The sequence below is a fragment of the Trichomycterus rosablanca genome, chromosome 3 (genome assembly GCF_030014385.1).
Source record: "Trichomycterus rosablanca isolate fTriRos1 chromosome 3, fTriRos1.hap1, whole genome shotgun sequence".
NCBI classification, from domain to species: Eukaryota; Metazoa; Chordata; class Actinopteri; order Siluriformes; family Trichomycteridae; genus Trichomycterus; species Trichomycterus rosablanca.
The window spans coordinates 25,927,558-25,944,934 of NC_085990.1; the positions used below are offsets into that span (position 1 = coordinate 25,927,558).

The 17,377-nt window shown below is 38.9% G+C and overlaps 1 protein-coding gene across 1 annotated transcript in view; it reads left to right on the forward strand.

Moving 5' to 3' along the window:
- Positions 1-233: 233 nt before the first annotated feature.
- The window catches only part of LOC134309795 (dipeptidyl aminopeptidase-like protein 6), a 59,830-nt gene continuing 42,686 nt past the window's right edge, over positions 234-17,377 (forward strand). Inside the window, exons 1-2 of the mRNA XM_062991110.1 lie at positions 234-393; positions 9,918-10,032. Coding sequence (XP_062847180.1) covers positions 295-393; positions 9,918-10,032 — 214 coding nt within the window. The 5' untranslated portion in view covers positions 234-294. The remainder of the gene's footprint in view (positions 394-9,917; positions 10,033-17,377) is intronic.

A 17,377-nucleotide genomic window follows, 5' to 3' on the forward strand; every position in this document is an offset into this window, starting at 1 on the left:
GACCCATCGCAACCCTGACCAGGATAAAGTGGCAGGATAAAACAGACGATGAATGAATAAATAAATAAATAAATATCTCAGCACGTTCCTCCATTATCTCAGCGTTTGAGTCCTTGTTATATACTAGCACTTTAGTCCCTCCTCTTGTTTGGCTGCTTCCTGTTTGTTCTCTCTTCCATTAGTGAGTAACAGGAGCTTCTGATGAAACGAGATGCTGCTTGTGCTAGTGGTTAGTAAAAGCTTTGTGAAGATTGTACTTGAGTTCAGTCCCTGCCCTCATTCCATGGATTCAGCATGTTTTTTGATCACTCCTCATCAGTGACTGTGCCTCATCCACAATGCCAACGGCAACGCCGGCGCTCCACAAGAGAATCCGTGAAGAGGTTCTTTAGGGTATGTATCCTGAAGTGTGGTTTGGAATTAGGATGCTGTGCTTTCTTTTTTGAACCTAATTGAAGAAGCTGCTCTGTAAATAGTTGAGCCAAGTTGGATTGTTTAGCAGGTTAGTTACAGTTTATCTGTCCAAATTGCATAAACAAATGGCATAATCTGTCAGCAGTTACAGCTGTTAGTTACAGCAAAGGTGTTTGCCTTTCATACATTACTATTTTACCCTGAGTTAATAATATCTAACTCTGGTTTCATGTTGATATAGCGGGACAGTAATGTTATATTTATTGCAATATATAGGATCTCATTCTGTTTTTATGTTTAGTTCATGAATCTTATTGAAGCTGTGCAAGAAATTGGTTGTGCTGGGTGAAGATATTCAGTGCTGGATTGTGTTTGGTTCAGGGAAATCTACAAGAAAAGGGTCGATGTGCCATTTTGAATTAGACTAGAGGAAAAGGTCCACTGGGAGGTTCAATATTGGATATACAAAAGCACAAACTGAAAGCAGAGGGTGGAACATCCTGCAGCAGGAACAGCTCTTAACAGACTGAATGTCTGTCTATGTTCTATCTAACAGACACTATGTTGGGTGTTTGTCTTCTTTGTCCACCAAAACCTTTTTATTTGTATTTTAAAGTTAAAGTTTGTTGAGCTTCATCCTTTAATTAATTAAGTGGACAGTGAGTGGACACGGTATTTAAAAACTCCAGCAGCGCTGTTGTGTCTGATCCACTCATACCAGCACAACACACACTAACACACCACCACCATGTCATTGTCACTGCAGTGCTGAGAATGATCCACCACCTAAATAATACCTACTCTGTGGGGGTCCTGACCATTGAAGAACAGGGTGAAAGCAGGCTAAAAACAGTAATTGCAGAACTACAAGGTGCTCCTATATGATAAGTGGAGCTGATATAATGGACAGTAAGTGTAGAAACAAGGAGGTGGTCATAATCTTATGACTGATCGGTGTATAAAGCACCAAGTATACAGTTAGTTCAACTTGTTATGGCTATATGACTTTGTCAGTGCATCTCAAAAATGCCAGGGATGTGCCTAGCATGCAGTGGTTAGTTCCGGTGAAACACTGACAGGTTCATGGGCTCTCAGGTGTTATTGATGCGTGCGTGCTAGCCCATCTAGTCCAATCCCACAGAAAAGTAACTGTAACACAAACTGCTGAAACAGTTTATGCTGGCCATGACAGAAAGGTGTCAACATGCAGTGCATCACAGCTTGCTGCTAATCAGGCTGCTTAGACACTGCCAAAAGTGCCTACAATGGGCATGTGACAGGCATGGCAGAGGCACTGTGATGATTTGGGCAGTGTTCTGCTGAGACACCTTGGGTCCTGGCAAGCATTAACCTTCAGTAACCACTTCTACATTCCTGGTAGCCATTTTTCCTGTGAGCCGATTTTTGAACCGACTCTTTGTAAGCTTCTTCTCTCACGCTCAAAGTTGAATCAGTTCATCTGGACACAAATTTGGTGTAGAGATACGTTTCATCACTTATCCAAGTGACTTCTTCAGTCTGAGCTGGTTGTGAATACCCCAACCTTATATGCAGATGATTTGCATAACGACCGAAGCCGGTCCATTGCATAACAATGGATCAGGTGATCAGGTCCATATGCAAATCAGAATGACCATTAATTACAATGGCCATGTGTGCCTTGTGGATATCACATATGATTGGGATATAGTTCAAATCATGGCATTGTAAGATGGTGAGAGTACTCTCATCCCCCCCCCCCCTCGGTTAAGGGATGGTCGTTCCCCCTTCTCATAGATAGCCTCTTTGACTCCTCAGTCAAACCAGCATTCCTCACTGTCAAGGATCTGCACATCTTCATCATTTATGAGTGGCCGCAGGCTTGCAGGTGAGTGTACACCACTGAGTCCTGGTCAGAAGAGGTCGATCTTCTATGTTGGGCCATCCGTTATGCCAGTGGCTGTTTAGTTTCCCCGATGTACAGTTCCCGGCAACCCTCCCGGCACCTAACAGCATACACTACGCTGCTCTGAGACGCGGTGTTTGGAGAATCTCAATGCATCTCAATTGTTCTGCTACTCCCACCACATACGAAATCACCACTGGTTTGTGCTTAGATTGTCCTTCTCCTCCCTTCGATCCACTGGAGCAGTGTTTTGGCATTTTTCTGGCTTTTACGAATGCCCAGTCGGGATAACCACATTCACCCAGGGCCTTCTTGACATGAGATTTCTCTTTATCCATGGCTGTAGTGTCTGTTGGGATGCTGTTCACTCGGTGCTCCAATGGATGATGGGAGTCAAACCTTAAGTACTGGTCTGTATGTGTCGGTTTGCGATACACATTTACTTTCAAACGTCCCCCATCTTGAATTGCAATTTCACAATCTAAGAAGGCTAAACTGTTGGTCCTTGCATCCTCCCTAGTGAACTTGATGTGTTTGTCCACCAAGTTAATGTGGTCCGTGAAATATGGTACTTCCCCGGATTTTATCTTAACCCAGGTGTTGTCCACATATCTGCAGTGTTGTCAACACCTTAGTAAGGAAAGTAGCTATTGGCTGTCCTAAAAGTCACTAGAAGTTGCTAAATGACGTCATTGCCTAATTTGCATAAGCTTCCCCATTTGCATGTAATTGACGCAGTAGAATTGAGGAATAACGTTGTGGAAGAGACAGAAAGTGGGTAAAACACACCCTAACCTTTGTTTAGAACCACAAACTACTTTTCTTCTGTTGATTCTTGGTTTGTTTGTTTTGTTTTTTTTGTAATTGAAATAGGCCATCACTTTTTAACCCCCAGGTACACACAGTGTGAAACTCTGGTCACCCACATCTGCGACCAGCTTTTGGGGCTAGAACACCATAAATTATTTCCGTGCACTTTGTCCTGTGCATTTTGAAGTGAGTAGCAGCAGTGGAGTCTTAAGAAAGCAGCTTTACATACTTCCCCAATGTGATCGGCTTTTCGGGAGAGTCGAAATAGCTTTACTTAATAAAAAAGTTTAACGTGGATGAATGTACTAACAGTTGGACACAGAAACACTAATTTTCTCTCTGATACAGGATATAAGTCTCTGTGCTGCCCAAATTTATCGGCCATTGTTTTAGTACAACAAGCCATGTTAAACTTTATTTTTCACGTTAAGCGTGTTTTGTTCTGTATGGGTCACTTTTACAGACTAATATCACCCAGTTAATCGCTTCTCACGTCCATGAACTAAAGAAAACAACAACTGCGACATGTCGTGTCTTCTTTTCACTGATATTATAGCTGATCGATGCTTTATGCATAAAAACGAACATCTGTAACAGCACAAATCCCCACAGGTAATCTACACGCTCCACCATCACATCACTGCTCTTTGCTTTCGTTGTGTAGCGCCCACCGTTGATGACACAGGCTTGATTCCCAAACACTGGTGGAAACAATTGTGAGACTGACCGCCTGTGAGTGCTTTGGGACGGGGAAGGAGCTCATGGCAGCACCCGCTGCTCGTTAAGGACAGTAACTGCAGAACGATATGTGCTTTCACGTCCGAGTCTCCAAAAGTCTCCAATAACACCAGAAAAAGTCACTAGATTTGTCCCTAGTCGCTTTTTTGAAAAAAAGTCGCTAGAGGGGTCTGAAAAGTCGCTAAATTTAGCAAAAAAGTCGCTAAGTTGGCAACACTGCATATCTGAACCAATGACGAGGTGGTGTCCCTGAGTAGGACCTCAGTGCCTTCTTTTCCACTTCCTCCATGTAGAGGTTAGCAACAATAGGTGAGACTGGGGACCCCATAGCACACCCATGTTTCTGTTTGTAGAACTGCCCTCTGTACGGGAAGTCGGTTCACCCACTTGTCCACATCACCAGTGTGTGTTTGGCCTTCTATCTCTTTTGGCCATCCGTAGTCTGTTGGTGTTTCTGCCCTGCAGCAAGTAAGTCAAACTTTCTCCGCTGCCTGGTTTTCGACTTTTCATGTTGTACTAGACGAGCCTTCTGCGTGAAGTTAATCACCTGTTGGAGAGTGTAATCCTCTCTAGTTTTCAAGACATCAATCATATAGTTAGTTCGTCTCGCACTTGGTGGGTTGGCTACTGAGAGTACATCTATCACCATCTTACAATGCCGTGATTGGAGCAATACCTCAGTCATATGTGAAAGGCACACATGACCATTGTAATTAATGGTCTTTGTGATTTGCATATGGACCTGATCACCAGATCAATTGTTATGCAATGGGACGGCTTCGGTCGTTATGCAAATCGCCTGAATATAAGGTTGGCATATTCACCACCAGCTCAGACTGAAGAAGTCACTTGGATGAGTGATGGATTTGTATACCTGGATTATTGAGCATATATTAGGAGACTACCCATTAGGGAGACAAGCATTGGCGCTTTGACTGCATGTCTGTTGACTGATGAATAGCTGGTTCTACTTAGTGCTTTAGCTGTAGAACCAGCTGTTAGAAAAAAACGGAACTAATTCTCCCTTCCTTTATTTGACGGTGGGCTGGACCACCATTAGGTCTACTGTATGTAGTAGAGTATTAGCATATAAAGTTCTATGGCCACAGGATGAATTCCACTCGAATAACAGTTCCTTATTATGTATACATTTGTCTTTGATTAGATATTTTTGATTTATATTCATGATGATTTATATTCACTCAAAGAGCTCACTCCCCCATTTATTTTTTGTCCAGTTTGGGATCAGAATTAGTGTGGTGGTGAGTGCCCCTTTGTCCAGATGAATTCAGCTTATAAAAACAGATAAATCAACTTATACAACATATATTTTTAAATTATTTGTAGTAGCCAATAAATCCAACTTTAGCAAATCCAACACCACAATAGACATATATATATATATAGTGGGGGAAATAAGTATTTGATCCCCTGCTGATTTTGTAAGTTTACCCACTTACAAAGACTTGAACAGTCTATAATTTTTATGGAAGGTTTATGTTAACAGAGAGAGACAGAATATCAACAAAAAAATCCAGAAAAAAAACATTAAATAAAAGTTATAAATTAATTTGTATTTAATTAAGGGAAATAAGTATTTGATCCCCTACCAACCAGCAAGAATTCTGACCCCCACAGACTGGTTATTTGTTTATTGAGCTCTTTGGCATCAACTCCACTCTTGGATTCGTGTTCTTGGGGTCATATCCAGCATTTCTCTGCTCCCAGCTCCCTTGAGATCATTGACAAGCTCCTCCCGTGTAATTCTGGACTGACCTCACCTTTCTCAGAATCATTCTTACCCCACAAGGCAAGATCTTGCATGGAGCTCCAGAGTGAGGGTGATTGACTGTGATCTTGTATTTCTTCCATTTTCGAATTATCGCACCAACAGTGGTCTCTTTCTCACCAAGCTTCTTGCTGATGGTCTTGTAGCCCATTCCAGCCTTGTGCAGGTCTACAATCTTGTCCCTGACGTCCTTTGATAGCTCTTTGGTCTTGCCCATGGTGGTCGAGAGATTTGAATGGAAGAAACTGATTCTGTGACAGGTGTCTTTTATACAGGGACGGGACTAATTTGTGTGCCTTTTGTGCACATAACTGGTCTGTGGGGGTCAGAATTCTTGCTGGTTGGTAGGGGATCAAATACTTATTTCCCTTAATTAAATACAAATTAATTTATAACTTTTATTTAATGTTTTTTTTCTGGATTTTTTGTTGATATTCTGTCTCTCTCTGTTAAAATAAACCTTCCATAAAAATTATAGACTGTTCAAGTCTTTGTAAGGGGGTAAACTTACAAAATCAGCAGGGGATCAAATACTTATTTCCCCCACTGTATATATATGTATATATATATATATATATATATATATATATATATGGAGACACTCATGTCACACACACATACACACACACACACACACACAAGTTTCTACAGTGCAGTTATAAATAAAGAAAGAATTAAATGAATGAATGAATGAATGTGCAGTTCTTGCTGCATGATCATTTTAACTCCATTATGGATTGTGGGAGCCAGATTTGAAGTCATTTCATGGGTGGAACGTTCTGCTCTGGACTCATCTTTTGTGAGAATGACACAGCACAGAAAGTTCCAGCTGAAAATACTCTTATTAATAAGATTTATTCTTATTACTTTCTACTCCTCTTAATATTAGGGTTCCCAGATCATCCCTAAATGCAAAAGTGTCAGAAATTGTAAACTTACCCGCTATAGTCCTGAATGGACTACAAATTCCAGGAGCTATAGTGTTAATAAGTGGTATTGCACTGCTGGTTGGCTGGCCGTGGTCATGGTTCCACCTAGCCCTGTCTCCCATTAGCTAAAATAGGTGAGAGAATCCCAGCATACCTGAGCCAACTCCTCCCCCTCGCTTTAGTGAAATGGTCGTCACCATTTAGCTCAGATTGTAGAGTGTTTGGTAACATGGCTGGGCTGGCCTTGTTCTCTCTCTAGCAAGGTGCGTCCAGCCCTAATGTACAATCTACAATCTGAGCTTAACCACAGTCTGGTCCACTGTTTACTAAAGGGAGGAGAAAGAGTCCCCTCAAAATTAGAAAAAGTTTGGACAATATGGAAAATGCAATAAACAAAAAATGTGGGGTTTTTTATATTTACTTTAACTTTCATTTCATTGCAGACAGTATGAACCCAAGATATTTCATGTTCTGTCTGGTCAACTTTATTTTATGTGTTAATATACATTAATGCCTGCATTTAAGGCCTGCAACACATTCCAAAAAAGTTGAGACGGTAGATCTTTTTAATGCATTTTCTCCCCTTTTCTCCCAACTTTAGCATATCTAATTACCCAATTGCATTATGCTTCCTCTCTACTGATGTTGATCTCCACCCTGGTTAAGGAGAGCCAAGACTGACACACGCCCCCTCCGACACATGTGCAGTTGCTGACTGCATCTTTTCACCTTTTTTACCTGCACGAGGCAAGTTCATAAGGATCAGCTTTGTGTACTGAGAGCCACACCCTGATCAATGCATTATCCCTCGTCTTTGTGCAGGCGCCATCAATCTGCCAGCAGAGGTCATAATTGCATCAGTTATGAGGTCCCGTCCAGCTCCCACCCTGTATGAGCAACTGCCGTATGGCATAGCTGAGATTTGAAACAGTGAGTTTGAAATGTCAGCTCTGGTGTGTTAACGTGTTTTACAGCTGCGCCACCTGAGCACCCAACTTACAACTTTTTAATGTTGCTATTGCTTCTCATTTCACTTTAAAGATGTTTTGGCACCAAGGGTGCCAAGAAAAGCTATTTTGTCCCATTCTTCCTTTTGATTTACCTTGGTATTCATGCTTAATTCATCTTTTTTAACCAGACTAGTCACTTGGTTATGGTATTGTTTTATCAGTGAAGCTGGTGGTAACCCAGCATGCCCTGTGTCAATGGTTAGATCTTTGTTCTTTGGTGCAGTAATCTATACAATGAAGGTATGTTTATTTTTATCATAAAAAGCTGATTTGATCCTGCACTGGAATCTACAATTTACTCCACACTACAGATCCAATCTCACAGACTGTGTGGAACTCTTTTTAATAAAAGGGATGGAAGTAAATACTGTATGTTTCTGTTAGCATTTAAACAATAGTGGTATAATTGGTGCCTTTAAATATTTATTCTCTATGTATTAGTGGTGCTGTAGAAATACAGGGCTGTATTGGCTTAGTGACTGAGGTACTGTATTATTCATTGTAATGTGCATAATTCAAGACCCACCACCACTGAGTTGTCATTGTTTGGCGAATCTGTGACAACCAAAAAACCAAAAGCATGACAACCAAACCATGCCATGAGTGTGAAAACCAAAATAGCCTCCACTGAAGGATCCACAGCTGCTTCCTTAAATCCTCTGAGCATCACACCTAAAATGAGGTGCAGCTGTGGATAATTAGCAGTAGACCAATCATGATGAGGTCAAACAAAAGCCTCTTCAACCATGTGCTCCCAGAGACCGGGGCATGACACATACACAAACTCTGGGAGCACAGAAAGGCTACATTCGTGACCATAAACCACCTTATTTTTTTCCCCTCTAAACGTCCCTCTAGGACTTGTTTTTTTTATTTTTTATTTTTTTAATTAAGATGCACAGATTATAGGCCACATTAAAAGTAAAAAAAAAAATTACTTTGGTTGGATTTTCTTTGGCTGCCATTGAAACTGGTATGTAGACTATGCTCTATAGGTGAACCATTAGCTTGCTGGACATAGGCATTAATGTTTAATTTTCACAACATTATAGACTGTGTCTGTCTGAACTATTCTGTAAAAACAGTATTAGTGAGTTTAGGCACTGGTGTTTGGAGTAGAAGGCATGTTCCAATTCATCCAAAATGTGTTCAATAGGTTGAGATCAGGGCTCTGTGCAGGCTATTGAAGTTTCTCCTTACCAGACTCAATAAACGACATTTTATGGACCTTGCTTAATGTCTTTCTCAATCTGCCACAAAGGAAATTGTTTATTTTCTTTAATTGATTGACACCACCCGAGCCCCATAAACTCAATAATCATCAGAGGTGTCCACTTACTTTTGGCCATATTGTAGTGTATATGTAGTGACTGACCTGCAGGACTGAAAATCATTTTATTTACTCAATCTGTGCTGTTCTCTTCTCAGATTAAATCTCTGCAGCTTCTCAAACATTATCAAATTATTTAACATTCAACTCCACATTACACTACTTCTCTTTATATACATGGTAATTATGATGCAATAAAACAAGCTTATTTATTCATGCAGAGAAAGAGATGAACATTTGTTGTCACCACAGTGACACTCCCATCAAAAATATATCTTCTGTCTTGAATGAATCACTGAGTGTGCACTGTTTAGCACCAGCTCATTGTGAGTTTGGATTGCAGGCATGATGAAATGAGTTTTGGTATGAACTGCATCATTCTTCTCTGTTAAGCTGTCTGTTGCAGCTCAGCCAAATGATTAATACAGAGAAATGACAGCTCCTGTCACTCAGAAACAATGTTACTTTTTAACACCTCTGTGTTATATTTTGTTGTTCCACATCAATGAGGATTAAACATATTTTTTTGTGTAATTACAATACATGTTCAAAATTATGTGTACCTTGATCATATTTATTAAGTTTGGGTGTTTTAGCTGCACATTTTGCTAAATAATATTCCTTAAACTTGAAGGTGATTAGATTAGATAGATTTGAATGAACTCGTCTTCGAGATGAACGTGTTCTCACGCATTTGTAGTCAGTGAAATGTTAACACAACTGTACATATTTGACCATTTAATTTTTGACATTTTAGGGGAAGCTGAGCTTCCCTTGCAGTCTTAGAGAAATCACCACTGATAGATAGATAGATAGATAGATAGATAGATAGATAGATAGATAGATAGATAGATAGATAGATAGATAGATAGATAGATAGATAGATAGATAGATAGATAGATAGATAGATAGATAGATAGATAGATAGATAGATAGATAGATAGATAGATGTTATTTAATGGCCCAGCATGACTGTATGGCTCCCTCTCTCTCTCTCTTATTTTCTCTATAGGACTTGGTAAGCAGTAAGCCTCCACAGAGAAACTGGAAAGGAATATTTATCACTTTGTTGGTCATTCTCATCATCTTCTCTTTAATCGTCACCTCTGTCATCCTCCTCACACCAGGTACTTCATATACACATAAACACACACACAGCTTGTCCTGTTTACTTATGTTTATCTTTATGGTGCCTAAGTACAAGGTATTTCCTCCTGGTCAGTCAGGGCAGGGTGTGATAGAATGGTGTATTTCATTAGTTATTATTTAATTATTAATGCCAATTTCAAATAAAACATGCACTAATTAATTTTAAATATTGATCACTAACATGACCACATGTCTGATGTAATAGTACAGTGACTGTTTTGGACTTACAATTCTAACTTCAGCAAATAGCCAACACACTGAAAAGCAAAAATTACATGGAAATGTGCCTGCATACACAGTGGGAGCCAAAAGTGAAAATGAGAAAGAGAAATTAGAATATGTTTGTCATCCCAAAAAGTTTTTTTTAGTAAATTTTGATATCAGAAAATTTATAACAGGTACCACCACGTAATATACTTACACTATATGATCAGAAGTATTTGAACATCTGACCATGAGCTTTTTGAACATCCCATTTCAAAAACAAGTATTAAAATAGAATGACCTCTATGTGATGTTTGAAAAAAAGGTGAAATGATAAATGAAAACAAAGATTACAGTTGACTGGATTGAAAGAATGTATGGGTTCTTTCAGCAGTGGAATAGCTGAAAAACAAGGAACATAGCTGTGGCCCTCCCTTTATACTGCTCTAGTCATATCACATTGGGTAGACTTTGTACACATAGACTTTGTAATCTCCATTCTGTGCTAACTTGTTTCTTATCTGCTTACAACAGCCATGTTGATTATCTCTGTATCTTAGACTTCCAGCCACATATCAAGCAACCACATGACTAAGGATTTAATGCACAAGCAGCATAAAACTAATATTTAGGCAACATTAGTAAGCATAAAATCTACTTTCTTTATAACACCTCCCATATACTAAAATGAGCTTTCCTCCATGTCCCTTTAAGTCTTGCTTTATAAAACGGATAGTTCCGATCCTAAAATCTGATTGGCTGAGCCACGTTCGAAGCCGTTGTAAAATCCCCGATAAACGCACACCTAGGACCACCTCACATCATTCCATATTAATACGTCACTGAATAGAAAAAGTTTATGTTATTTTCGCCCTCATGTTGCCTAGCAACACTGTTAATCGAACTATTTTGCGTAGCGGAAGAATGCTTTATTGTAAGTTTATACACAATAAATACATTTATGAATTAAACATTGTTGTATTTATTATATTTTATGTTGACCGCCGTTTTATAAAAGCAATAAGCCACTCGAGACCGTGCATTACTGTTATGATTTTAGCACGGGGAAAGAAGTTTTAGGCACTCCGCTTCGCGTCGTGCCAAAAACGTCATCCCCGTGCTAAAATCACAGTAATGCACGGCCTCTCGTGGCTTATTGCTTTATTCTGCACTGGGGTACAGTAATGCTGAGTAATGCTGGAACACGAAAGGGCCTTCCCTAAACTGTTGTTGCAAAGTCTGAAGCATATCATTTTCTTTACATTATTTATTTATTACAGCTGTTAGCAATTGTTGAAGTTGGAACACATGCTTTTCAAAATAAAAGAAATGTCCCAATACTTTTGACCATATAATGTATATACTTATAAAATATGTATACTTCTCTGACTTACTGAGACATGGACAAAACATCTGTAGATATCCTGTGGTATTTGATACTAGAACATTAGCAGCAAATGTGGAATGGTGGCTTGTGGATAACACTGTCGCCTTCAGCAAGAAGGTACTAGGTTTGCTTTCCAGGTGTAGCGGTCAGTGTCCTTTTTGTGTGGAGTTTGCATGCTCTTCCTATGTCTGAATGGGTTTCGTCTTGGTGATCCGGTTACCACCCACAAATCCAAAGACATGCAGTCAAGTTAACTGGAGCTGCTAAAATTGCTCCGTGTGTGTGTGTGTATTCGCCCTGTGATGGATCGGCAACCTGTCCTGGGTGTTTCCTACCTTTCACTTAGTGAATCAGACCCACCGTAATCCTGAATAGGATAAAGCAATGGTAAAACCGACAATGAATAACCATTACCAGCACACACACGCCTGGATGCCCGTATGATTTTTGAGAGAACAGGATTGTTGGACTAGACTTCTGTTGCACTGATGTAAGTGCCCATTGTAGGTGCTTCCAACAGTTGAGAAGTTAGCAAGAGCACTTTGACAGGCAGAAGCGTTTGATGCAATGTGTTCTGTGGCATTCACTTCATCACTAGTATATTCTTTGTCCATATCATAGCCATAGCCTTAATGTCCTCTGGCATTAATGAGCCTTTGCTGCCAAACAATCTTCAGATGGTTTGTTTCTCCTCAGTTTCTTCTCACTATAAGTGGGTACCTGCCTGTAAGCACCCCTTGCTGTTTTGGAGCCATCTGACTGTAATGATTTGGCCCTCATCAAAGTCACTCAGTTCTTTATGCTGATCATATCTGCTGCATTCAGCTTGTAAACTACGAGTGTCTACCAACAGCCCAGCATTTATCCCTTACCCTTACATGCTCCATTAGTCTGTAAAAGGCAATTACATGCAATTTTTGGAGAATAGTCCTAATGTTTTAGCTCATCCGTGTATTTGAGTCCCTATTCTCTTTTTGTGTGTGATAGTGGGAGGAATAATAAATCACCCTTTTGCAGTGATGTTTGAAACTCTCCAGCTTGCCTTAGACTGCTGACACCTTTTTTCACAGATATTTTTGGACAAAACAATCATGTTGGAGACTGCAGATGTTTTTGCTTGTGCTATGTGGATCTTTTAAGCTGTGAAATGTGAAAATGTTTCTGGTATTCTGGTTATTTATATACTATATTCTTTATTCTATTGAGAATCTGTATATTAATTAAATTATTATTAAAGTATTTTTAAACTACTACTGTAAGAGGCTATTGAAATTAAACCCTAATTTTAATCAGTACAAATTAATTACCAAGTATATTTTTACATCAGTAATCATTAAAAAACAACATTTTTTTTCCTGTGACAGATGTTATTTAAGTGTTTACAAAAATGAGACATGGACAAAAGCAGAACAAACAAAGTCTAAATAACTGTATATAGAATAACCTAAATAAAATATTAAAGACTGGTTTAAAAAAAGAAAGCAAATCAGCTAAACTCCTGATTGACAACATATTCATAATTTAGTAATGATTATGGTCCATTAGAGAGACTTTTGTTTGTGTGTTTTTAAATTTGCTGGTATTTTTTAAATTTGCTGAATCTGCTACTTGAATCTTGAGTGTACCTATGAACCTGAAAGCCGTGCTGTCTGGAGCTTTGCTCCTGGCAGGGTCACCCTTGAAAGTAAAGTCAAAGAAGAGGTTCTGGCCAAAAAGACTCATCACAATCACACCCATGGGGAACTAGAATTGTGCAGCACAGATCTTAAAACGTTCTGGTCTACTTTGTGGGTTAACCTAGCACAATGTTGAATTGGCTGCAGGGCTGACAAGAGATTGTGATGCTTACTCAGTCTATTTGATGCCACAGAGCACAAATGAGTAGTCCAAAAAAATTGCTATTCTGGCTTGGACAATGCACAGAATAAAAAGGTCTGCTATGAGAAACGGTGGGAATCGAGATGTGTACTACTGGCTTATTAAAGTTTGCAACAGAGAGAGAAGAAGCAGTAAAGCACAAGAGAGGGAAGATGCAAAGACGCACAGGCCAAACATTTGTGTTAAGATAGGACAATGGAATTGAAAAGACGGAATATCAGCATTTGTGGGTTGTCTGTGACTAAGTGGACAGACACTGGGCACTTCAAGATGTTGGATGGACACAGTGCTGTTCTCAGAAAAAGAGAGCCGTGAACATAATAGATTGGCTGGGTGTGTTCAAAGAAATGTTGCTACATGCCTAACATCAGCATTATGCAGCGAGCTAGAAGAAATTCAAAGAATGGCAACAGCAGACCTGTGTTCCAGGTAGTGAAAAAGCTCACTGAACCATTCCAGCCTCAAACTGCAGCCATCAAATACAAAAATATGAAGAAACTTGTTGAACCAAAGGTGTTGCAAAGATGGAAAGACGTCTAAGAATTGTGGTGAATGGCAGAACATATAGATTGATGTTCAAGAAAAGGAACTGCCACTAATGATACCAGTCAAAGTGTTCTAGGTGTTATTTTGTCCATTACCCCTACCCTCTTTTTTCGCAGCCATGTTGTTTTGCATTGTCTTATTGAAAAATGCATTGACAGCCCTGGAAAATACTAATGTACTTTTCTGCATTAATGCTGCCATCACAGAAGTGTAAATTACCTTTAACAAGGGCACTGACATAGCCTTATACCATGACAGACCCTGGCTTTTAGACTGATAACAGTCCTGGAACACTAATTCATCTAACCACAATACGTTTTCACTGTGTGATGGTCCATCTCAGATGCCTTTTAGCCCAGAGAACATGATCTAACGTAAGGCTTCTTTTTTGCACATTTAAGTTTTAAGTAACATTTTCAATCTATCTTTGAGAAACAATGTTTGTAAACATTTCAATAATGTTCTTGTGTATTTGTTGATGAACTGAAGATCCTTTGTCCATTACCTGTTTGAAATCACATCATTATTTAGTTTTCAACTTGCTAGCCCTTAGTTGACCCATCCCAACCTTTTTTGCAGGCCAGAAATGCAATAATGGATGCATATTAATGAATGAAATAAAGTTCACCTGACAAACCATGAAATCTTTACTGTTCATACTGCAATGAGACAAAAGTCAAAATAAATTAACACTTTTTTTATTTATTTTTTTAACACTTTTTTTGGCATAAGGTCAGCAGGAAAGTGAGGGAGACTGGGATCTGGCCAGAAGAATGAATGAATGAATGCAAAACCTCGAGATTGCCCAAGGTTGTTGGGCCCTTGAGCATGGCCCTTAACCCTCAATTGCTTAGACTGTATACTGTCGCAACAGTAAGTCGCTTTGGATAAAAGCGTCTGCTAAATGCAGAAAATGTACAGTAGTGTTCAAAATAATAGCAGTCCAACACCATTAACCTGATAAATCACTGTTTTTAGTAGAAATGCTATTTCTACATAGCAAAAAATTGACTTGAAAGTGTAGTAGAGTAATTAAAACAAAACAAACCCAACAATTAGGACATGCATCCCACTCATTCTGAGTAATCGAAGCATTGATTGAAAGTGGGTTGTTCAAAATAATAGCAGTGAGGAGTTCAATTGGTGAAGTCATTCATTCTGCAGAAGAATGGGTGTCAGTTTTGGCCTTTATTTAATGTAGGAGGGTGGCAAATGTTGCACAGGTTGGTCATAGCACATTTCCTTTTGAAATACTGGGGAAAATGAGTTGTTCCAGACATTGTTCTGATGAACAGCGTACTTTGATTAAAAAGTTGATTGTAGAGAGAAAAAACATACAGAGAAGTGCAGCAAATTATAGCCTGCTCAGCTAAAATGATCTCAAATGCCTTGAAGTGACAACCAAAACCTGAAAGATACGGAAGGAAGCGTGGAACTACTGTTCAATTGGATCGAAGATTAGCCAAAATAGCAAATACTCAGTCAATGATCACCTCCAGAAAGATCAAGGAACATCTGAAGTTACCAGTGAGTACAGAAGATGATTAAATGAAGCCAATTTACCAGCAAGAACTCCTTGCAAAGTCCCGTTGTTAAGAAAAAGACGTTTCCTGAATGGGTTAACATTTGCCAAGGAACACATTGACTGGTCCAAAGAGAAACGGCTCAACATTTTGTGGACTGGTGAAAGCAAAATTGTTCTATTTGGGTCTAGTGGCCAATGATGATATGGGGATGTTTCTCATACCATGGTGTTACGCCTATTTATCACATACGAGGGATCATGGATCAGTTTAAATATATCAGAATACTTGAGCAGATCATGTTGCCCTATGTTGAAGAAGAAATGTCCTTAAAATGGGTGTTTCAACATGACAATGACCCAAAACATCTTGGTTACAGACAAACAAGATTGAGGTAATAGAGTGGCCAGCCCAATCCCCTGACTTCAATCCCATAGAGAACTTGTGGGCTGATATCTGAAACGTGTTTTTTTGAGGCAAAACCCAAAATTGCAGAAGAACTGTGGAATGTAGTCTAATCATCCTGGACTGGAATACCTGTTCAGAGGTGCCAGAAGTTGGTTGACTCCATGCAACACAGATCTCGGAAACAATTGTTATGCCACTAAATATTAGTTCAGTAATTTAAAGTAAAGTGAAACCTCAAACATTTTTTCATGTTATAGATACATTTTTTGAGTTTTTAAAGAAAAATGCTGGCACTGCTATTATTTTGAACAGCCTAATATTCATTTTTCTTAATTTTCTGTAAAGGATTTACACAAACTGACTAAATTTTGTTAATGTTTTGATTTAGAATTGAAAGTGTAGTATTTTCAGTGCATTTGCATTTATGGAAATAAAAGTTATTATAATGATTTTGTGCTTTATTTGCTTTTTTAAAATCACTGCTATTTTTTTGAACACCACTGTAAGTGTAATCAAGCTGGATCAGATCAAAAACCTCTGGATCTTCATAAAAAAGCAAGAAAAAGAAACCAGGCACTGTATTTATGACCAATTATATATAAGCATTCTTAAGCTGGGGTTTTCTTTGTATCTGGTGGACTCTTTCTTATATTTGGGAATTAGAGTATCAAATACTGCAGAATGTGCTGGTGAAGTGAAGACATGAATGGGGTGAATGGGATGGCCAAATTGATAAAATATTAATAAGCAAGTCAATTAGCACGATCACCGAGCTACGATTAATAAAAGCCTTGGTCTGGCCAGTAGCCACATACTGTACATAGCCTGGAGCCTGGACACTGAAGAAAAGGAAGAAAGATGCATTTAGGCTTTTGAGAACAAGTGCACTAGAAAACTGAACTTGAAAATCTGATGGAGGAAGATGATGACCACTGCGCAAGTACAAGATGGCCAGAACAAAAAGGGAGCTGCTGAACCACATTATGTCCAGGAAGTTACCTCCCAGCTACATATGGAAAGGTTCACAAGTGTTTTATGTTTTCTTTATTTTAAGACAATTGCTCCCACTGTGATTCACTGGATTCCCAAAGCCTTAAATATTTTAAATATTTTTTTTCATATTTTCCTAAAGAAATTACATATTTTTTAATTGAAAAGTACTGTCAGTAATCAAGAGTGTGTGTTTCTATTGTAATTAAACTATCATTTATCAATTAAATTTGGTCAATTTACTAAGGGGGAGGGGGGTTCACTGGTACAGTTGATGTTGGATAACATCTTTTTTCAGTAAATACAATGATTATTTGGGAACTTTAATTTGTGTTCACTGAGGCTGTGAAGCTGAGGTACATTTTGTTTTCACTGATACTGCTTGAG